The sequence below is a fragment of the Leptinotarsa decemlineata genome, unplaced genomic scaffold (genome assembly GCF_025532065.1).
Source record: "Leptinotarsa decemlineata unplaced genomic scaffold, Ldec_3_MD MMD2_tig00026375_RagTag_RagTag, whole genome shotgun sequence".
NCBI classification, from domain to species: Eukaryota; Metazoa; Arthropoda; class Insecta; order Coleoptera; family Chrysomelidae; genus Leptinotarsa; species Leptinotarsa decemlineata.
In genome coordinates this window covers 482534-507227 of record NW_027412711.1, presented here as the reverse complement: position 1 = coordinate 507227, position 24694 = coordinate 482534, and the positions used below count along the sequence as shown (strand labels likewise).

Genomic DNA, 24694 nt, shown 5'->3' with positions numbered 1-24694 from the left:
AGTCGAGCGAACCAATAATTATTATTATTATTTTTGTTTTTTATTATAATATTTATTCCATTTTGTATGTTGTTTTTCACAAAGAAAATGATATCCTATGTGATCTTTATGGAATAGAATAGAATAGAAATTTATTCATCATTAAAAGATTTTATATTTTGAATTTTTAATGTGTTTGTGTTTCAGGAGTGGTAAAAATAAAGATCGAGAAGAAATTCCAGAACCAGGACCACCTGCAAGGCCTCCAATTCCTCAAAGAATAATAGTTGTTCCTGATCCTGCTCCACCTCGCAGGTAAATAAGAAGAGACTCTTATCTTTTTCAATAAGTATTGTCTTGCAAAACCACGCACGACTCAATAAGATTATAAGATTGAAAACTTTAGATGGTAAAAAATTTCAGGCCTCTCCCACCTCCACCTGACAACAATTTTGGAGCTTCAAAATCTCAGCAACAGCAGCAGCAACAACAAAGGAATTCACAACAGCACCATTTCAAACCTATGGTAAAAACATATCCTTTTTATTTTACTTTCAATTTTATTGTAAGTAGTAAATTAATAGTAGGATATCTATTTGTGTATAATCCAAAACCAATGTGTGTCATTTCCACTTTAATTATTACTAATTTGTGTTTTTTAGTAAATAATTTGAATTTTTCAAATTACTGTACTGTTCAAATTACTGTATTGTTTTTTCACTTTGAAAATTGTTTCCTGGCATCAATTAATCATTGACTACAACAATATTTTTTATTTTGTAGCACTGCTTTCCATCTAATTTAGTCCTTCTGTTTATTTCATGTCCATTTGTCACTTCTCACCACAGGGTCCTGCACGTAAACCTGAGGTAGGTTTTTATTTGTTCTCTCCTGCTTTTTATGTATTTTTTGATGGTTTAGTCTATACCTAGCTGAAACTTTATGTTTATAATGTAATTAATTAATAAGGTCTTTGTTTTGGTAACACTTTTTCAAAAAATGTTTTACTGTATGCAAATATTATTACCATATTATATTGATAATGAAAACCGTAAGAATATAAAATATCGACACTCATAAATGCCAGTAAAACATTATATTCAAATCTTTCGACCAGATATTGGAGATATTTTCATTCATATCAAAAAGATTCATTTTATACTTATTCATTTTAACTACTTATTTTCATTTAACAGAGACATCCCAATTACTGACTTGATCGTGATATCCATGTATTTGTTCTAAAGTGGAATATTTGTTTGGAATATGACTGAATATTTTTGAAGTCTACTATCTAAAAGAATTGATATATTTGTAAATTCAAGTAGATTGATAGATTTAGGTAGAAATTGTAACGAATTATACTGGTATTGTCGTTATCCCTATGTGAAGGTTCTTTATAATGAATTGGTAGAATGTTTATTCAAATTTAACAACTTGATAACAAAATTATAATTCAACATTATATTTTGTAATTATCATACTCATTCATTGTCCAAAACAAGCACTGTTTTTAAAAATATGTCTTAAAATCTGTTTTTCCGTTAACCAGCTGTCGCACCCCTACAAACGACAACCCTCAGAAGTCGAAACTTGTGCGAGCTAAGGACTAACGAGGTCTTACCTTTTAACGTGTGATTCCGGACACCACTTTTCTTGACTAAGTTGACTTCTTCAGGAGATGACATAGATCATTTCCTAACTCCATAGCAGGCCTATTTGTAGATAATATGGGACACTTTCGCTTTTAGACACAGATCTTTAACTTTGGGTAGAGATTGGCAGAAAATGTTCTCGGAAAAGTTTCCGCTAACTTTTAACACTGTGATTCATATGATGCTAGGTAATGGACTCTTTGGAATGGGACCTTTGTCACTGTTCATCATTCTTATGCCACACTTTCCTATTTTCAGACTTCAAATACTCCAAATGTCTAGTGTCATATATCGATTTCAACAATTTTAGACAGTATTCATTTATTCTATGGTTGTTTTCCAAGGCGTGTTGAGTGACACCAGACATTTCTGGTCTCCCAACTCGGAGATGTCTCAGTCTGACTGATATATTTTTGTCATACTCCTCACAGCTTATTTCATATACTTCCTGACTTTTCGGTTTCCAACATCTTGTCTTTAGGTTACCTTACATTTGTTGAAGTGAAAAAACATTTTTGAAGACTACTTTCACATTCAGTTTTTCAAAAATTCAATCCAACCACTTTGGTTATCTTGATTCATACAGAAGAACAATGAACTTTAAATTAGCTATAAAAAAGACAATGGGTCCTATTGTTATGCCTCCATGATGTCTGTAAAAATGGTTGTTGAACTGGAACCAATTCTGTTACGTGCAGATTTATTCTACATTCTACCTTTCATTATTGATTGTCGCTTCATCACTTTTGATCTGATCTAAATTTATGTAATTATAATGGTCAGAAGGGCCTTGGTCAAAATCCTATTGGAACAATTCAATTTGATTCATTTATAATTTCCATCTTTTTATGTCAACTTTGCGGAAGCAATTTGTTGCTTTGAATATTAGATGCGCTATGAAGATATCTTGTTCTTTGTCAGCGGCATACACAAAGGCCATGGCGTGACATTGTCATAAGACCGAGTTCAGGGACATTTTTCACCTCTCTTGTGTAAATGAAAATATACCCAATACACCTAAGGTGTAGCTCTAGGCTCAGAATCATTTATTCATCACAAAACAATACACATTGTGTAGTGAAAACTACAGTAACTTATGTAACTATGTAACTTATCGGACTAGTCAAAAAAGATATTTGTATATAAAATAAATTGATTTAAATTGATAAAAGGAAGCCAATACAATAACGGATAAAACAGTATACCTGTGCTATGTGAGGATATATATATATATATATATATATATATATATATATATATATATATATATATATATATATATATATATATATATATATATAATATATATATATATATATATATGATGTGTTGTTTTTCCGGGTGTTCATCCGTTGTGTACTATTCGATAGTCGACGTTTCGCGATCATCTCAGATGGCATTATCAAGACGAGTTACTGCTTCGCTTTGAGAGGTGACATTCATGAACAATCTCGACAGCAACATTCAGTTCACACTTGAAACAGAGATAGAGAAACAGATAAATTTCTTAGACCTGGCCATTACACACAATCAGAATAAATTCGAGTTCAATGTTTTCAGAAAACCTAGCTATACAGACATCACCATCGCAAGCGATTCTTTCCATCCAGACAGTCATAAATTAGCAGCCGACAACTCAATGTTGCACAGAGCATTCTCACTGCCTTTGTCTGCAGACAATCTAGCTAGGGAAATTGATACAATTACACAGATAGGTCATAATAATAATAGTTAGTCAGGAAACAAAGCCGGAAATTCACTTACAGATTAATATATCCTCAGGTCAAACAACCAGAAATCAAGAAATGGGTAACGCTAACATATTTTGGAAAGAGAACACAAATAATCGCAGGTTTTTTCAGAAAAAACAATGTGGAAGTAGCATTCAGACCACATGCCAGGTTATCTCATTTCCTTTTCAATGCCAAAGATAAGGTCGACAAGTTGGAAAAATCTGGAGTTTATAAGCTTAAGTGTCCGACTAGGAAAAAATGATTCGACATTTTCAAACCATTCCTTGGCATGCAACCACAAGTTTACCGAATCTAAACGATACGGAAATTCTGCACTATGCAAGGAAGGGTTGCAAACTCAATTATTTAGAATCCTTGGAAATTTACAAGCATACAACCTGTTGAATGATCAAATTGATTTAATTTACTCTTCGGTTTTTAAATTGGCACATCCGCATTGTGAACTGTAAATTCAGGTACTCAGTCAAGTACCTGAATGGTATATATTGGCGAATGTAATGAATCATTGTTAGTTTATTGTATTAGTTTGAGAATGTCCATATAGGACGAAACTGCAGTAATGTTAGTTACAAAAAAAGTGGTAAAAAACATAGAAATTTTCATTTCTCTTTTCATTATGATCTCCTACCACGTAGTAACGGCTACATCCATCAATTTATCAAAATAATTTGTTAATGGCTTGTCAATCAGACTTTAGACAGAATCATTCATGATACTCTCGATTATATTATTACAAATAAAGAGGGCAGCAACGAAGCAAAACTAGTTGACCCTGGGTTTTCCAACCATTTAGCGCAAGTTGTAACCTGGTTCACATCGGAAACTTCAAAAACAAGGCCAGGTAACATCCGTATCCAGAAAAGGTTCATGAATGATAATACAGTAAATGAATTCATAACACTGTATTTGAGGGAATGGGAAGAACTTACAGAAAGTGATGATATTAATGAAATGTTTTCCACATTTTGGTTACACTTAGTTATTGCTTCAAAATATCCCATCCTAAAAAACCAGTAAATGTAAAACAGTTCAACTCAAAAAAAAAGAAAAAATTATAATATCCCAAAGTGCACATACGGAGGCCGACAGCCTACGCCAGTTGAACTGGCTTAGGAAGTTTGCAACAGAGTCAGATAGTATCCATCAAAAATATAAATTGAAAACGAAATGTTTAGAATTGAAACTAACAAACGAAAAATAAAGTTTCTTCGAAAAGATACTCACAAATTCACACAACACATCAAAGGATTTCACTAGTTCGGACTTCCATTGTCTACAGTCATCACCCGAAGACGATTGTAGATACTAACAATCGAAACGTCGTGAACTAACGTGACTTGGAATCTCTACCCTTTTTATTTTTATTTTCTTTTTTTATTCCTTTATTTTTATTTTGTTTTTATTCATTCAATTGTTATATTTTTACTTGTAGTTTATTTCACTATTATTTCATTTCAGGTTTATTTTGCTTAATATAATTGTTATTTTCAGCTATTCATTTTTAATTATTCTTTTTTAGTTGTTTCAGGGATTTCAAATCATTTTATATAGTAGACAATGGAAGTCCGATCTAGTGAAATTCATCATGAAACATTGTCAATCACCTTCAAACAAACATCAAAGGATGTTTGGAAATTTGTTAATAATAATATCAACAGACACAAAATCAACCGCAAACCTATTACGTTAGATACAGCAAACGGCATGATATCCGAGCCCATTCCTATCGCAAACTTGTTTGGAACACATTTCACAAACTCTATTGCGAATACACTGAGAAATGCGATAACTATGACATCTGACAATGATAGTGTTAAAGTAGTCAATCATGCGTCTATGTTTTTTCACCCCTATAGTGAGCACGAAGTTATTAGTATTATATCAAATCTCAAAAATAAGACTTCAGTTGGTCTAGATGAAATACCTGTAAAATTAATAAAGTATTGCAAATATATTTTAACACTTCATCTCACCTCAACCTTTCTCTACTCACTGGCCAATTCCCAGATCTATTAAAAATTTCGAAGACAATACCAGTCTTCAAAAAAGGGGACGAGCGCCTAATTGAAAATTACAGGGCAATTACACTGGTTAGTCCCATCTCCAAAGTCATCAAAAAAAGTTGCATATGATCGTATAACCTCTTTTTTAGATGAATACGAAATCTTGCATAAGTGTCAACATGGTTTTAGAAAAGGCCGATCCACCGAAACGGCAACGACAGAATTCACACAGTACATATACGAAAAACTAGAACAGAATTATTTCGTGTTAGGAATTCTCTTTGACCTATCACGTGCATTCGATACACTGAATCCGCGGATATTGTCTAATAAACTCAACTCGCTGGGCATACGAGGCTCGCTGAACGACTGGGTCATTTCATATGTTACCAATCGCCAGCTCGTAGTACAGACAGAAAATGTAATATCAGAAAAATTTAGCATAGAACTGGGTACACCGCAAGGAAGTATCCTAGGCCCGCTACTATTCATCTTGTATGTCAATGGTCTGCCTTTACACATAAGTACGAGAGAGACATTCATGTATGCAGATGATACCTCAATAGTGGTGCATGGCAAAACGCCAGAAGAAGCAAATAACAGGGCCCTTACAGTCATACATGAATGTCATAAATGGTGCCAAAAAAATCAACTTTTAATCAATATTAGTAAGATAACATGCATTGAATTCACTGGAATGCATAAAAACCAATCAGACTACAATATATTAATAAACAATATCACGATGAGCATGTGTGAAGATGCAAAATTTTTGGGCACATTTATCGACTCCAAAATGCACTGGACCGGCGCATTGACTTTATCTGCAAAAAATTCAGTAGCCAGTGCTTTGCGATTAAGCAACTGAAGAGATCCTTGAACATGAAATCTCTACTAAATGTATACTATGCATTAGTTCACTCAACTCTGAACTACAACATTATGTCATGGGGAAATAGCACAGAGATGGAAAGACCTTTTGTAATACAAAAAAGGATAATTCGTGTAATATTTGATCTTTCCTATAACGAATCATGCCGATACTTTCATACGGAACAACATCCCTACTTTAACTAGTATATATCTCATGAAAATCTTAATGTATATCAAAACAAACATCAATTACTTTGAGAAAGTCGGAGATATTTCAAAGTATGCCACTAGAAATTCTAAAAATTTGCGACTGGGCAGGGTTAATCACGCATTCTTTAAAAATAAACTGGAATCTACAGAGGATGTTATTATTTCAACTTGCTTCCTCACAATATCAAATGTTCGTCCGTAATAATCTTCAAAAAAGAACTGAGAAAGATTATGAACAAAGGTTGCTTCTACAATATACAAGAATTTGAAAATTATTTAAAAACTATAAATAGTAGTACATAACCAATAAATAAACCTTTTTAGCATAATTAGTGGGTATAATTGTTTACCTGCACTCTAGTTTTGTGTAAGGTCAGTTGGTATATTGTAATGGTATCTGGACCTGTATCTTAATTGCGATTTTCAGTTATACATAACTCACATCTGTGTATACTAACACACAAATAGTGTATCGGTGTACACAGTGTATTAGTATATACATGGATTTTATCTCCAGTATACTAAGTTTGTATCTGTTGTATGCTATTTAATTGTACACAATCCATGTGTATGGAAGATGTGTTTATATACTAAACACATCTTCCATAGATATGGTATATGTATAAGGTATATATATATATATATATATATATATATATATATATATATATATATATATATATATATATATATATATACATTATACATTATACATTAAGGTATATATATACACCTTATACATTTTACATTTCTTTTTATGTAATTCTGACTTACCTAATCCGTGTAATAGTGGCAATGAAGGAGAAAATAAATATCTATCTATCTATCATGCAAATCATCACTACATTTAACCATAACAAAATGGAAAACTTAATTGATATTAGTGATTATGTAATTGCAGTTTTCTTGGACTTGAAAAGAAAGATGCTATATAAAAGTGTTTTATCGCTTCAAGTATTGATGACACTTGGTCGATCTTTTGCCCCCAACTGCACATGAATATTTACTTTTTATATCCCAATCTCCATTATTGTGGACCAAATTGCTATCTGATAATATGTAGAAAAGAAGTGTTTTAAAGTGAATATAAGAGAACTTTTTACATAAATTTTATTTTACAAATGATGCCTCGATTTTTGACATCAAAACACCCAAACAAATAATATTTGATGATTTTGCTCACTTAAGTAGTTTTATCTATGGATCCATATTTTTAAGCAACTGAAAATCTCATGGTGGACAATCCAACCTGTAACAGTATTTTAAAAAGTTTGTTCATTTCTTGTATATAATTTTAGGTTTCAGATCTGTTATGTGTAGAAATTATGAAAAATATTATCCAAACTTTATCATATTCATTTTTGTCAAGATATACAAAGCATTTCTGATTTTCATATTTTAGGAACTCGACGCTCTTGCAGCACATTTGAACGAACTCGGGGTCCAGCAAACTGCCCAACCAGAAGCTCCTCCACGAAATAAGAATTACAAACAGGCTCAGTCGGCAGCTAACAATAATGTATCCACTCCTAGCTCTGCTATTAACCATATGCCTAGCAACCAGCCTAGCAGTAATAACGTTGACAGCGAGACAGATTCAGAGCCGGAGGATAACGGCAGAGTGAGAAATGATGGTACGCTACTGGCCAGTGACCCGCCTAAGCCCCTGTAAGTATTCCAGTGTGGAATATTATTTGAAGAGGAAGCTAGCCACTCAATGCAAAACAAATAAAAAATAAATAGATTTGGAAAGCTGATACACTTATTGAATGAATGAATCGAAGAGGTTTTTGTATGAAAGTGTATAATTATAAAATTATTGCAAAGCGCTTTCAACTTTTGTCATCATCAGTGCACTGATGTCGAAAGTGCTTTGCAATAATTTTATAATTATACACTTTCATACAAAAACCTCTTCGATTCAATAAATAACAAATACTCGGTTTCATTGTATTTGGGTTTTAGCCTCATTTTGTAATAAGAGGGGTGGGGAAAGTGAATTATTTCAATAGTCAAAAGTGGACATAAGGAAGGTAGTACTATTTGTTCATTATGTCGAGAAACTGTCTTCGGAATTAAGCAATATAATTTATTTTGCCACTACACAAGTAAGCATAGTTCATTAACTGAAGCCTGCCCTTTAGAATCGATTGAAAGAAAGAATAAGATAACTTATTTGAAATCGTCCATTTATCGTCAATAAAATATAATGACAGCAGTCATGCAAAATGAGGCTATTCCAAAAGCATTTTACCAAGTGTGTAACATTCTTGCTAAACACATGAAACACTTTACTGATGCTGAATTGATAAAAGAGTGTATGATAACTGTTTCTCAAACATTGTTTCAAAATTCTTCTAATAGTAAGCAAATCCACCTGTCCTGTGTAAAGATAGTTCCAAAAATTTGCTTAAGGCAATAATTATTGACAAACTGAAAAACTGCAAATACTTCAGTCTTTGCATGTGATTCCAGTCGGATGTAACTTCTATGTCTCAGTGCTCAATAACCATGATGTCGTAATACATTTTTTATGGCAGTCACTATTTTCCGGGTTTGAAGGCCATGGATTTTTGGAATGTCTTCCTGGCGTTTCGCTGGCGCGAGTGGCTAGTTTCCTCAGTTTATACATCTTGAGTTATTATCTCCGATGGTTATCAAAGACGTATAAACCTCTTGAGTTATTATCTCCGATGGTCATCAAAGACGTATAAACCTCTGAGGAAGCTAGCCACTCGCGCCAGCGAAACGTCAGGAAGTGAAAACCTCAGCCACGAAAGCCTTAACCATTTTGTCATTTTTTATGGCATTTACAACAAAAACCACGCCTATAATAGCGTAACGAATCTGAAGCCGCCCCTAACCGATATGTCGGCCAGCGAACAAACACATGACATCACCGCAAAAGGAATGCAGTCGGCAACCGTCGATTAAACTCTAGTTAAGTACCGAAACGATCGTTACCGACATAAAAGGCCGGCTTCTCGTCCAGAGAGGGCAGTTGTGTTCAGAAAGTGAAACAAGCAGTTAAACAAGGAATTCAAATACTGGAAATAAATTAAGCGTTAGTTGCTAACTGTTGAATATAAATTAGTTTGTGATAGTGAAATATTGTTGTAAATAAATTTGTTTAAGACAGTTAATTCTTTAATTTGTTACAATTGGTGATCAGAAGTGGAATTGTAAAATAAATCTGTGAGCGTTTGGTGGACAATCTTTTTATTGCTGTGAAATTGACTATAAGACTTATTTGTTCGCGCAGAGAGACTGGTGATTCGTTGTGTTTAGCGAAGTGGACACTACCGGACTAAGGAAACATAAACTGATAGATTTTTCTCGCGAAAAATAGACTTGTGAAAGTAAATAAGTGTTTCGGACTCGATTAAAATAAGTGGACATATTCAGTTTTGTGGAAAATAGACAATTAGAGACAAACTACAAGCTTGTGATATACTTTGCCACTAAATATGCCACTAAAGTGTTGCAAATGTACAAATGATGTAGGAGATGAAGCGTATTTCGAGTGTGATTCCTGTAAGAGGGATGTTCACTCGAATTCACTCTGCTCTGAATTATCAGCCACCGAAATCAAGTATATGCAACTGAAAAATAGGGTCCCTCGATTTTTATGCAATGATTGTAACTGCGGCCTACAGCAGATTTCTGCTATAGTTAAATCACTCGCAGATCTAAAAAACAAAATTGAAGCCCTGAAGAACAAGCATCAGATTCCGGAACCTCCCACCCTCCAAATGAAAGAAGTGATTGCCGAAATCGCAGACCGGGAATCAAGAAAAAAAAAAGTGATTATTTTTAACCTTCCTGAAAACGAAAACAACCGAGAAGATAAATTAGCCTGCACCGAATTTATTAAATGTATAAATCCTAACATTGGCTAAGATGATGTGAAGATGTTTCGAATTGGGAGAATAAATGAAAACTATACTAAACCTAGGCCTGTAAAAATCGCATTTTATTCGGCTGAGAAGGCGAATGATATCAATATACAATAACAAAAATATAAAATCCATAGATAAATTCAAAAACATATTCATTACCTCTGACTCCGTACCAAATGAAACAGTATCAAGATATGAAGAAACAGTTAACTGACCCCATGAATAATGGTGAGATAAATCTCAAAATAAAACATATAAATGGAGAGCCGAGAATGATGAAAAACCACTAAGCTCGTCTGAAGAGGAGTCCCTCATCAATGTACAGTGCTACTATCAAAATGTCAAGGTCTCAGTACAAAAACAAATGACTTTTACAAATCATCTCTGGAGCCGATTTCCATATCATTGCCATCGCAGAATCCTGGATCCAATCCAACGTTTACAACTCGGAACTCTTTACTGATAATTATGTGGTCTTCAGAAAAGACAGAAACTTCGAAGCATGCTCCGTATCTAGAGGTGGTGGCGTTCTGTTAGCAGTGAGAGATGACTGTCAGGCTGTTGAAATTGATCTTTCTGAATTCGAGGGTAACTTCTCTACTATATTGATGTCATAGGTTGTAAGATTGTATTCAAGCACAATATTTTTTTTCATGTTTGTGATTTACATACCTCCAACTACTAACGAAGCTCATATTCTGAAATTATTTGAAACTCTAGAGTCACTTGAATGTTTATATGATAACAAGATTCTCATTACAGGTGATTTCAATATACCAAACTATTCAAACGAAAATCTCATAAATGGGAATCACAACTTGGACAATCTCCATCAATTCAATAGTTTATATGATCTAAACAAATTCAATTATCTGCTTAATATTTCAAATCGTTTACTTGGCCTTGTCTTATCTAACTTTCAATGCTCTGTATCACACGATAAACTACCCCTTCTAACCGAAGATGGCTATCACCCAGCACTGAACATAATTTTTGAATTCTCATCACCATATAACTCATCAGAAAGCAGGTATAACTTTCGTAAAGCTAATTTTCCACTTTTATATACTCTGATGCAAAATGTTGACTGGTCGCCCATCGACCATTGTACAGAATTATTAGTCAGTGTGTTCTGGTTAGTCACAACTTAATTAGAAAATATCCTCCCAATAATGAAATAATCAACGAAATTAAAAGAAAAAATAAAATTTTTAGAAAACTGAAAACTACAGACTCAGGTATTCTCAAAGAAGAATTCCGATCTCTTCGTCGATCCATCAAAACAAAAATCAATTTAGCATACAGAGAATATGAAAATAAATCTGAAATGGCAATCAAAGAAGATCCTACCAATTTTTGGTCGTGCATTCAAAATAAGAAAGGTATATCAAGAATTCCTAGTATTCTATTCTGGGACAATGTTGAATACAACAATGCCTCTGAAATCGTTAATGCATTCGCACAATTTTTTGAAAGTGCATATTCTCCACCCCTGCAATCATATGAACACACGAATGTTACCTCAAACAATCCTATCATTTCTTTAAAACATTTTTCACTAATTGAAATCTGCAATTCTCTCAACAAACTAAAACCAAAACTCACAAGCGGGGATGATAACATACCTAGCTTTTTCGTTAAAGATTGTTCACACCTCCTTGCCATACTATTACAGTCAATCTTCATTCTAGCACTGAGTACAGGATGCTTTCCTAACAAATGGAAAATATCAAAAATTTGCCCAATTTTCAAAGCTGTTGCCATAAACAATATCCAAAACTACCGACCTATAACCTTGTTATCAAACTTTGCAAAGGCTTTTGAGATGTGCTTGTACAACAGAATCTTTCCTGATGTTAAGAATTCAACACGGTTTCGTTAGCAAAAAATCAACAATAACTAACTTAATGTGCTTCACACAATCAGTAAGTAATGCACTTGATAATAACCTACAAGTAGATACTGTCTACACAGATTTCTCGAAGGCATTTGACAAGTTGGATCATAACATTCTTATCAATAAACTTCACCAATATGGATTCAACTCCCAACTCTTAAACCTTTTCCGCTAATACTTAACTGAACGTATCCTATTCGTAGATTATAGGGGTCACAAGTCGTTCCAATTTATTGCAACCAGTGGTGCCCCTCAAGGAAGCAATTCAACACCTCTTTTATTCTCACTCATCATTAACGACATAGGAAATACTCTCTCTAGCAATTTCTTAATCTTTGCGGATGATTTGAAAATCTTTCGGCCCATTACATCACAGGAGGACTGCTTAATCTTACAAAAAGACCTTGACTTTTTGTACATTTGGTGTACCGAAAATAATCTTCCCCTCAATACAAACAAATGTAAATACTCAAAATATACTCTTAAACATAATGTTATTTCTCATGATTACTGCATAAATAACACACCTCTTCAAATAAGCACTCATCTAAGGGATCTTGGTGTCACATTTGACCCTAAACTGAGTTTCTCCATCCACTATGACACAATAACGTGCTCAGCCAAACAGGTGCTAGGGCTCATTTATCGCAACTGTAAGAACTTTCGTAGCAGAGACAGTTTTTTAACTCTTTTCAATGCATACGTGAAAGTTATTCTACTATGTGAGCTTATTACTATTACTGTATTACTGCTGAATTATGTTTTTTTTGTGATACACCTGAACTATGTTTTTACTTGTTAGCTCTATATCTGACTTAAGGTTTTTTTCAATTACTCTCCTAGCTTGCTGCACACAAGTGTTCCACCTAATTTTTTGCTTAACTCTCCTAAATGTTTACTTTATTTTATTTTTTGTTTATTCGCTTCAGGTGTTTCTAGTTGATAAATTAGTATTGTATTCATGTATATGTGTATGTATCTATATATGTATGTATATTCTGTGTATATAGGCAGATATAAACTGTAACATGCTTGTTAATAATATTAATGTGTCTTGTTATTGGGATCTATTCCTGTTTAGACATTAAACATTTTTTTTAAATGTGTTCGAGGAAAGTGCGCCTAGTGGACTTGAAATTGAAGCAAGAATTGGAGGAGAGGGAACTAGATTGTTCTGGAAAGAAATCAGTACTCCAAAAGAGACTGTGGCATAACTTGACTGAATCAGGAGAAGATCCCGAAACATATTTATTCAAAGTTTCTGGGGGTGATTTGAGTTCAATAATGAGCAAACTCGATAGACTTCAACAAAATTCAGTAAGCCTTGAAGAGAAGCTTTTGGAAAATTCAAAAAGCTTGGAAGATAAATTTCTAGAAAATTCGGAAAGTTTAAAAGATGAACTTGAACAAAATTCGAAGTGCCTGGAGGAGAAGCTTCTGGAAAATTTGAAGAGTTTGGAAGACAAACTTCTAGAAAATGTGGAAGGCTTAAAGAAACGACTTTGTTGTGTGGCGAGTCTACTCGAAGAAAGGATAGGAACCATCGAGATAGAGATAGACAAAGTCAGGAAGGAAATAAACACGGAAGTAGGGGTAATCAAAGGGGAGATCAAAGATGAAATCAGGGCAGTATAACGTTAAAAATGACTTTTCAAAATAACAAGTAAACATTCTGAATGATACCTGAAAGTGTGTAACAATTTGAAACTTCAAATAAAAAAACTTATGCAGCATTCATAACATTATATATTGAGATGAGTTGTGCATTTCTGTTTTCTGTCAAGTTTTTAGCATAACAAACAATCTCAATTATGTGTCTTGAATATAATTCATCAGGAACATTATAATTGTCTTTGCATAATTCCTAGGCTTCGAATTCCACTTTACATTTCATTCATGAACATTGTTGAAAGTTAGATTCATTTATTTACCTTTTGATGTCAGATGAATCGAAGTTAGATTCCGTCCAACAGAATGTTACCATTATACCCAGGTACGCTTTTAGAATAGAATAGAATAGAATAGAAATTTATTCATCATTAAAAGATTTTATACATGTGGTACATACAGCATAAAACTTTATCAGACTAGTCAGAACCGAACATAAAGCAATTGTGCTTATCTATAGTTAGTGTATATATACATGTTATTAGAAGTTAAGTAGACATAATAAAAAGATGCAAGAACAGTGACAAATAATATATGCAAGTAGCTTAAATTAGTTAAAATTGTGAAATCTATTTTTTTTTTATTATTATTTGTACAAGTAAAATAAAGTAACTACACAATAATAGCTAGAGTTGAAGAAATTCTTCAGTACTATAAAATGCATTTTTGGTAAGGTAATCAAGTAAAGAACTTTGGAATTCAGTGAAATTACAAGTGTTTCCAAATAGCTGAAGTGCTTTATTATAGCAGATGATACCTTGATAACTTGAGGATCCCTGACCAAGAGCCAGTCGAGAGTAGGGTAGTCGCAGTTCATTACCATTCCGAGTGTGATGTTTATGTATCATGTTATTTTTAATGTAGCTTGATTCATTTTTCTTGATATTCATTGTTATGATTAATATATACAGTGAAGGCAATGTTAAGAGTGCCAGTTCAGTGAAGGTATTTCTACAGGATTCTCTGTGACGTAGACCTGCCATACATCTTATTATCTAACCTCATGACGCTTAACATCTAACCTCATGACGCTTTGTTATGATAAACAATTAGAGGATAATATATTTCCTAAGAAGTGTATTATTGAGATATTTTCCTTATATAAATTCTTCATTGCATGTCACAATTGGTCATTATAAGTCCGGTTAGATTTGAAAAAGGCGTTTTTTTTCCGAGGTGAGATTTCACGAGGAAGGCTGTGTGGCAATTCCCGATTTGATTTCTAATTAATATCTACATAAAAGGCCTTTCCTTTTTGGAAGGTAAGTTTTGGAGATTGATATTTCACTTTTCTAACAGTTACACTTGCAGATCGGTTGGCCTTTTTAGAGATGATTTAAGGTTTAAGATACCTAAATTTATTTCCTGATTTGTTAGGCCCATGAGGTGTAGATGGGATTTTGGTTTACTATCAATGTAGATGGTTACATTTAGAGACCAGTTACTCAGTATTCCTGCTGGTTCATTGTCAGCTCAATCAAGAAGATTCAAGGATTCCCAATAAAGCAACAAGCTTTAACATCAGGACTTATAATTCTGGACGTTAGCCCTGGAGAAAAGGTTAGATCTATCCATTAATTATAACTCCAGGATCCAAAGAATTATTTATATTAAGAGAAGGTAATACTTACCACTCAACATTTAAATTTTAAAATATATAATCATCAGCAATATGATATTGAAAGAAATTAACATGTGAACTCATATATTGGCCAATATAAGGGGGATGTAAAATAACTTAAGAAGATTTCAAATGAAAAGTACAAATCAATAGAAAGTAAATCATTGAAATATCTCTTAAGGGAAGTAGTGGTATTGTACATTCATGTTTATTGTTGGTACCTCATTATATAACCGTACAGTTCAACAGGTCTTTCAATCATTTTTGGTATTTCTCTGTTTTTGCCTGTAAATAGAGTGGCGTTTTAACATGAAAGAACTCCAAAAGGCAATAAAATATGTCAGTCAGTTCTGAACCAGGAAAGCTATCCATGAAGCCGCCCCAGTTCGACGGAAAAACTCCCTTGGCAAATTACCGCCGACAATTCGAAGTTGCGGCCAGAGCGAATGGATGGAATGCAGGAGAAAAGGCGGTAGCATTAACACTGGCGTTACGTGGAGAAGCAAGGAATATTTTGCAAACCCTCACCGCCCAAGAACAGGAAGACTATGACCAACTTATAAAACATCTTGAGCTACGGTATGGACATGCACACCTAGAGCACGTTTATCATTCACAGCTGAAGAACTGCTGCCAGAAATCAGAAGATTCTCTACAGGAATTTGAAGCCGACATTGCTCGTTTGGTTTTTCTGGCATTTCCTGCTACACCGGGAAATGTAATGGATCGGTTAGCAGTTCAGGCATTCTTGGACGGACTTCGCGACCAAAAAACTAGGCAGTTCATGACACAAGATCACCCCAAACATCTCGTAGATGTACTGGCAAGCGCTCTAGACTTTGAGGCTGCAAAAAATCCTGCAAGAGCCAGAGCAAAGTTCGAACTATCGAGGAAGATGGACAGATGCCTGCTGATATTGAGGTCACCATTGGAAAGGTAATGAAAGAAGTGTTGCCTGAGAGAAAACAAATAAGATGCTGGAACTGTGGGAAAATTGGGCATGTGCGTAGCAAATGCCAAAACACCGGCAAGAATTGAACCTTCAAGTTGGAAGATACGCACCGCAACAGGGGAGCCAGCCACTGTACTTGGAGAACTACCAATTGAATTGATGTTGGGCAGCACTAAATTGAACCATCGAGCATTGGTGGCGGACATCGAGGACGATGCGATCATTGAAATGGACATAATAAATTCCAGAGGGTTTGAACTTAATTTTGAAGACGGCATCCTACGTGTCAGCGGAGAAGAGCTGGTGCTTCATGAAAGAAGCGAATAGATGATCAGGGTCATTTTAGATGAAGACGTGTGCGTTCCTGAGAGGACTGAAACCATCCTGGAGGCTCGCCTGTACGTAAGTGTGTGCAGTGGAAAGGTGGTAATTTTCAAGCCCGAAATACACGATGAGAAAATTGGACGAGAAATCGCCATGGGGAAGACCCTGTTGCGTGTTGATAAAGTTGTGCCGGTCAGGGTTATGAATGTCAACTACTTTCCCGTAACCTTGAGAAAGGAACAATGCTGGGGCATTGTTCGTCCATTTCCTCTGTAATACAGAGTGTACGCAGTTCGGTTAGCCATCATCAGATGTAGAAGATGATGATAGAACATATGTAAGCGAATTGTGGGTCGAGTCTCTCCAAAAAATCAAATACGAAAGAGCATACTATATAGCTTGTTAAAATAAAATAAAATAAAACAATGTTGTTGGGTTTACTTGATTACTACATAAGGACACATTGCAAAAATAATTTTGGATATGCAATATTGTGAAATTAATTTTTATATAGCTGAAAATTGTTTTATATAAACATATATTGTAAAATAATAGATAAGGCAAAATTGTAAAATTAATTTAGGTTGGTATGCCTGAATGGTTTACCTGTATAGCATAAATAGGATTAGCTCGCACTAGTCCTTAGTTTTAATCTTCCTCATTGAAGATGATCACTTGGTGATCGAAACACGTGTCGAGGTGTTGAAAATAACGATTTGGTGTTGGGAAAAAACTCCAGTAATATCCAGTATAGTATTGTTAACAGAACGTTGGTGTAATAGTAATGAGCCTATATACATACCTTGGTACTCTGTGGTATGCAGAAACTCCAGAGCAGACTCAAACCATGGGGGAACAGTTATACTGGTGGCTGACACTGCAATTACCGATTACTCTTTCTCTCAAATCGAAAAGTTCAATGACCTCTTGGATGATAAAACATTTGAATTCACAATCTGCTTCAGCAAACAATATAATTTATATGTTGTTTGTCTTTACCGATCTCCCTCTACAGATGTTAATATATTTTTGAGAAAATTTGAGCTTTTCTTGTCTGACCTGCCGATAAATAGTTCTATAATCATAACAGGCGATTTCAATATCAATTACAATGACTGTGATTCTCTGGTTAATGAGTCACTGAAGAACTTACTTTTATCATTTGACTTAAGTATATGCATGTTGATACAGATACTCGCATTTCTCGATTTTCTGCATCCTGCATCGACTATGTCTGTAGCAATATTGACAAGCAAAGTGTTTTATGCAGAGTTATTCCATCCGGATTATCTGATCATGAAGCAGTGATATGTTCTATTCTTTTAAAATCAACAAAAAAAAAACAAACCATACATAAGTATGGTAGATTGTTCAGTCGTTCAAACTATGATAGGTTCTGTCAAAACTGCCTTGAAATACTGGGTGAGCATACTCTCTGAATGTGACCCCTTTTTTATCATTCCACAGTGCAGTGTCCGATGTGTTTGATAAGTCGTTTCCAGAACAAATAATTAAAAATAAATGTATTATTATTATTATTAATGGGCCGAGAGCTGCAGCTTCCTTGCGATCTGAAATTGAGAACGCCGCCAGAACAAGACACTGCGGGGGAAGACTATGTCAGCAATAGGATGAAGAAGGCCTATGACATCAAGGCGAATGCTGGAGGATTCGAAACCGGTGACCTAGTTTGGCTAAACAACCCTAAGAGACTCGGGAAGATCCGTACAAAATCATGAAGAAGATAAACGACCTCGTCTACCGAATCCATAAGCCACCTAGAAGAAAGCCTGGGTTCGTCTGTTTAAATAGATTGGCTCCTTATGCTGGAGATCACGACCAAGTTCGCTCCCTCAGACCACCAGAGGATGAAATGACATTCCAGAAGTTCATGTCTTCATACTTGAACGGACGGAAGGTCGTACATTGGTGACCAAAAAGCATTCTCGAGACAAACCGTCTTATGAAGATGTCTGGAAAAGTCTTACCAGACTGAGGGACACTATGCTCGACCAGAATCTTGTGGACTTGGCAATCCCGAAATTAGCCTCTGGGCTTGACAGGCTTGATTGGAGAATTGTGAGAAGCATGTTACAAACGATATTCAGATCCAGCGGAATCAAGATTTTGGTGTGAGGTAACCATCTTCCACGATCGAGCATGAAGCCTGTGAAGTGTTACTTTCATCGAACTTCACAGTGCAGATATGGGGAGTCCTGCAAGTATCGACACACGCCAAGGATGACATTTCGGGCCGAAAAGTCTTTAAGAAGGGGGCAATATAACGAATCTGAAGCCGCCTCTGACCGATATGTCTACCAGCGAACAAACACATGAAAACCGCAAAAGGAATGCAGTCGGCAACCGCAAAAGTAATGCAGTCGGCAACCACCGATTAAACTTTAGTTGAGTACCGAAACGAGTATAGAATTCTAGAACGATTGTTACCGATATAAAAGGGCGGCTTCTCGCCCAGAGAGAGCAGTTTAGTTCAGAAAGTGAATCGAGCGCTTAAACAAGGAATTCAATTAGTGGAAATGAATTAAACATTAGTTGTTGAATATAAATTAGTTTGTGATAGTGAAATATTTTTGGAAATAAATTTGTTTAAGACGGTTTATTCTTTGTCTCCATATATATATATATATATATATATATATATATATATATATATATATATATATATATATATATATATATATATATATGAAATCTAGAAAGGTTAATGCAGTCAAGCTGCTGGAAAATAATTCCATGAAAATCAAAAAATAAATAGATAAGTACTCTTTGATCATTCCCATATTGATTTCAATTTAAGAGCCACCGGTATACAGCTGTTTCAGCCTATTGGGCATCGTCAGTACCGGGCAGGCGGTCCTCGATTGAAGACAAAATGAGAAAAAACCAAGAAAGTACTTGATAAAAATAGCTGCGTAAACGCAAGCGAAACATAAGTGGAACCACCTATTGGTGTGACACCCAAGTCAACTTGCCAAGTTTTTTATGTCAGTGTTGGTGGTTTGACCAATCAACCGACAACTGCGGTAGCAGAAATTTGGGAAGCTAACCTGAAATGCCATCGGAAAACGAATCCACATGTTTCTAGTATATATATATATATATATAATATATATATATATATATATATATATATATATATATATATATATATATATATATATATATATATATATATATATATATATATATATACAGCATCTGGGAGTGCACCACGCTGGATATGATTAATCGTTTCGATATGCCCTGTAGCCACCTATATTCGGCATTAACTTTGTGCAGCCACGGTTCTGTCGGCTTTGACTACAATTTGGCTTACATGTTCAACAAAAGTGAGCTGTGTGTGTAGCCATATACCCAGATATTTCATAGCTTTGCTGAGTCCAATCGTTGTTCCTTGGATATCAAAACTAATTGGTTTCAGTTTCCTTCTCTTAGAGAGAAGGACAGCTTCTATCTTCTCGGGAGCCAATTCCAATCGCTGCCGGTGGATTTTTTCTGAGGTACGGACCAGTCCTCTGTTCGTCGAGTTCATCAGAAACTCTTCTGTTTTTGCTGTCACTATCGTGGCAGCATCATCCGCAAAACTGATAAGTTTTATCAGGCATTTACGATTTCAGAAAGTCGTCATATAGAATGTTCCAAGGAGTGGGGTCCAGCACCGGTCCCTGGGGTAACCACTACTTATTTTGATAGATTTGACACTTCCTTCGCTCTCCAGTATTACTTCCCTTTCCGACAAGTATGAGAAGATAATACCAATTAGGCTCTCAGATATCCCTCTGTCTCTCATTTTGTTCAGAATCACTGCCATGATGCAATATTGAAGGCGTTCCTGGGTATCGCGTATCGTATCGCAACGCAGAGAAGTCCTTGGGCCATGGCTTCTCTTGCACAGAGTATCACTCCATTAACTGCGTCAGTGGTTTGCCGTTGCTTTCGGAAATCATATTAATTCGCTGATAGTCTCCCGGTTCGTTCCAGTTTTCCGTTGATGCGCTCGAGCAGCAAGTGTTCATAGAACTTGCCTTCTACATCCAGTAGGCAAATTGTTCCATAGGAAGAAGGCCTAGCTTTTTTACATTCTACGGGAAAATTTGCATGATCTGCTAAATTATTGTAGACTTTGAGCACATACTCGGGTTTTTCAGCGACTAACATCTTCATTACTTCTGATGGTATTCCTCCTGGTACAGGAGATTTATTACTTTTTAATTTTCTGCCGGCAGCTTCTGCCTCTTCGACTGTGAAGTATGGAAGTCTACCACTGTGGTCGCAAATGAATGTTACCCCCTCATGAGTCAGAAAGAGGTGATTGGTCACCTTCTCCATTATGTCCATTGTGAGAGTTATTTGGGGAGGAAACCCCAATATTACCCTCATTGCAATTTTATAGCTGTCGCCCTAGATATCTCTATCAATGGAGTCACGTAATGTTATCCAGCAATTCTGTTATGATTACTTAATTCTATTTATGAGACACTTTTTACTTTCTTTGTAGGATTTCCACAAAATCTCCCTTGCCGCTAGTAAGGTTGTTTCTCGTGTATTCTCTTCGCTTCTTAAGGCATTCTTTTCGACGGCTAGCAATTTCGACATTCCACCAGTAGACAGGTTTCTTGCAGATTCCTTTCCTGTTTCTTGGCATAACCTTGTCACATATCTGTACCAGGTTTTTTGAGAAATTCTCTGGGGAGTGTACATTCTCGTTTTCTTCCAATTCGTTCAGTATCGAATGGAGCTTTTCTCGATTTGGCTTTTTCGTTTGCCACCTTTGGGTCTGTTTGGATTTATAGTGTTGATTTCTTCCCACGACTTCAAATAGTATGTATTTATGGTCACTGAGAGACTCTTCATCCAGCACATTCCATGATGTTATGAACGATCGAATTTTTTCTGTGGAGATTGGAACCATAACTTCTATGGACAAAGGTAGGTTTGTCTCCTTGGTTTATGATAACCAGGTTCGTATCCGCTACCCATTCTGTCTGTCACGATGCTGTTTAATGACACTCATAAGCTCGGCCTTAACCATGTCTTCGGAAAATAGAATTCCTTTTTGTTCTAACCAACTTTGCATGTCTGCTTTTCTGGTGGTCATAGTTTGCAGCTGTTCTACTAATCGGCTGTGATAAGAAGCGTTATCCATTACTATTACCGAATTTGGCTCGACTCGTGAAAGAAGGGATTCAAACCATCCTTCGAAAAGCGTTGGGCGTCCATGTCTTCGTGATAATCCCCCGTTTTTTTTTGATAAAAAAATTAGTGCACTATCGTCTAAAAAGCCACTCTCGCTACCTATATGGGCGACAATTAGTCATTGCCCTTTACCCGTTGGTCCGCGTAACCCTGTTGATAAACCGTACACAAATGCTTGACGATAACTAGTTACAGTAGTATCTTGCCAGATCTTAGATACTCTGTGACCAGCATTTACCCACATTTCGTCCAGATAATAAATCTTTTTGTGAGCATTTCTCTAATAGAGCGAAGATATCTCGCCATGAGACTATATCTTCTCTTTCTATTAAGACAGATTTGTGGAATCGTTTGGCATATATAAATTTCAAATCTTCTTTTATTATTCCCCTTAACGTCTCTTTGCTAATTTTTGGAATGTCCTAACTTTGTCCTAACGGATTCGATGGTTGGCGCTTTATTCTCAAAAAAGAAAGAATGAATGGTATAGCGTACTAAATTTTTCTGGTACTCGTCCAATTCAATTTTTTTTCTACCACGACAAAGTACTTTTGGAGCTTGCACAATCCCAGTCACCTTTTTTTCACGTACAATGCGTTCAATTGTCGACAGGGATATTCCCGTTAAAAATGAACACTGGGCTACAGCTTCCACTGTACGGAGTGTTTTTTTTAAATTTTCGTACACTCTATAGACAATCTGTTTTTCTTCTAACGACATAAACTTCCGCTTTCTTTGTACATTACTTGGACCTGCTACGGCATCCATCTTAATACTATAAAAATAATTAAATTCAATCATATTATTCAGCTATTTGTCAGTTGTTTACTTACCTCAAAAACTATTTTAAAGTTGATGTATTTTGAAAAACACTTTATTGTGAGATTTTCACTAGAACAGATTAACAAATCTGCAACACATGTTTCGCTGAACAATAGCTTTTTCAAGCGTGTTCACTAACAAACTGAATTCTACATACATTGTGATTTATATATACTTTTTGAAATATTACTATCTACCTAGAAACTATTAATATTCTAGAAACTATTTAATAACAGTTATATTTGAGTTTAAGGAACATTTATACTTGAGTTTAATGACTAGGTCAACTAATTATCTCACAATAAAGTGTGAATGAGATGAAAATCTATGATAATGTATTTTGAAAAACAAGTATTGGTCAACTCTATCTTATATTTTGAAGTTAATAAATATAACAGCCTATTTAATAAATATAATAAAATATATTTAATAAATACCAAACAAAGTCACCTTCACAAGAAACAGAACACACTACGCCTATGCAAATAAGGACGCTTGATAATGAAGAAACCGAATGACTAGTTATGGCATTTTAAGGACGTAAATATAATAATAGACCTGCGAAGTGTTGATCAGTTTACCAATGTTTCAAAGTATTTACAGAACTGGTTCACCTATTCGCTCGTACATCCTATAGATATGCAGAAGCTATCTTGTTACGGGGGGCAAATTTTATGGAATCATTTTACTTTTCAATTATTTACAATGGTGATGCATAGACAATAAAAATGACCCCAGTAAGAATTTAGTTCTAACATTTAACATTGTTACCATTAGCTCTCAGTTCAATTTGTATATGAGTTACCTTCAATTGAAAATTGTTATACTATAGTCCAACCAATTTCTGCTGATTTAGCTTCCAGTAGTTTTTCAGCGTCATTTTCTTGTAATATGATTGTAGCGGTTTGCTTATTGCCATAGGTTAGTCGAAGCGCTCTCACTTGAAACTCTCCCGTTTTATTTTGAATAATCTTTGAAATTACTTCACAAATTTCATCCTCGATCACCACCTCATCCATTCCCCTAACTTGGATAGTCTTGTTGTTTTTGAGTTGATAAGTCGTAGCTTCCGGTCCTTTTTCTTCCAGTTTCTTTTTAAGTGATTCAGCTTTGCTCCATCCATTCTGAACTGTTAGGATGACTTCATTTTTTATACTCTTCCTGATTTGCCTGATTTCAGCACCCACTTCGTTAGGTTCGACTGTCTTTTATTTTTCTAAGCAGGTCAGCGTATGATTTTTCTTCCATACGTACCAATAAGGCATCCTGTCTGGGTTTTCTTGTCTGCTGGTTCTGTACATTACTTGTTTGGGTGTTACTCATACATTGTTTTTCCATCGTGTCTGCTTTGTTCTTGCCTATTCGCTGTTCTGGTCTTGAGATAACTGGTTTGATATCTGAGTCTGTGAACAAAAAGGCCAACATACGATTTATTACGAGTCCAAGGAGACCATCTGTCTCAGGAATGATGAGCTTGTTTAGGTTCTGTCTTGATGAGTGTTCCTTTATATTCGATAGAGAATGAAAAAGTAGCTTGCCTGATTTATTATTTGCTACAATGTCTTGCTCAATAATTGGGTAATACACCCATCTCGTTGTCTGGTTGAGATTACCATCATTATCTGGGAGTTCCAGTGACTGACGCATCATAGATATTTCACCGTACTTTTTGTTCTGGTGGACCAATCCCTCTCTGCCTCCAAACTTATGATTCCATTTATATTTTTATCCTTGGACTCTATGTTGCTGGTACACAGCAAGATAATACCAAATTCATTTGGAGCATCCGTGGTCTGTACATTTTCGGTGCATGGATTAAT

The 24694-nt window shown here is 35.2% G+C and overlaps 2 protein-coding genes across 9 annotated transcripts in view; both read left to right on the top strand.

The window, feature by feature from the left end:
- The window catches only part of msn (serine/threonine-protein kinase msn), a 239473-nt gene that overhangs the window by 87617 nt on the left and 127162 nt on the right, over nt 1–24694 (top strand). For 7 of the 8 annotated variants that reach the window (XM_074185519.1, XM_074185516.1, XM_074185515.1 and 4 more), the window contains exons 7-10: nt 187–294; nt 403–505; nt 828–848; nt 7877–8142. In XM_074185519.1, the coding sequence (XP_074041620.1) occupies nt 187–294; nt 403–505; nt 828–848; nt 7877–8142 (498 nt within the window). The remainder of the gene's footprint in view (nt 1–186; nt 295–402; nt 506–827; nt 849–7876; nt 8143–24694) is intronic. The other variant, XM_074185518.1, reaches the window with a different exon arrangement.
- LOC141486905 (uncharacterized) lies at nt 14817–19382 on the top strand. Its single transcript, XM_074185524.1, has 2 exons — nt 14817–15200; nt 15250–19382. The coding sequence occupies exon 2, from the start codon at nt 15897–15899 to the stop codon at nt 16497–16499; it is 603 nt and encodes a 200-aa protein (XP_074041625.1). The 5' UTR covers nt 14817–15200; nt 15250–15896; the 3' UTR covers nt 16500–19382.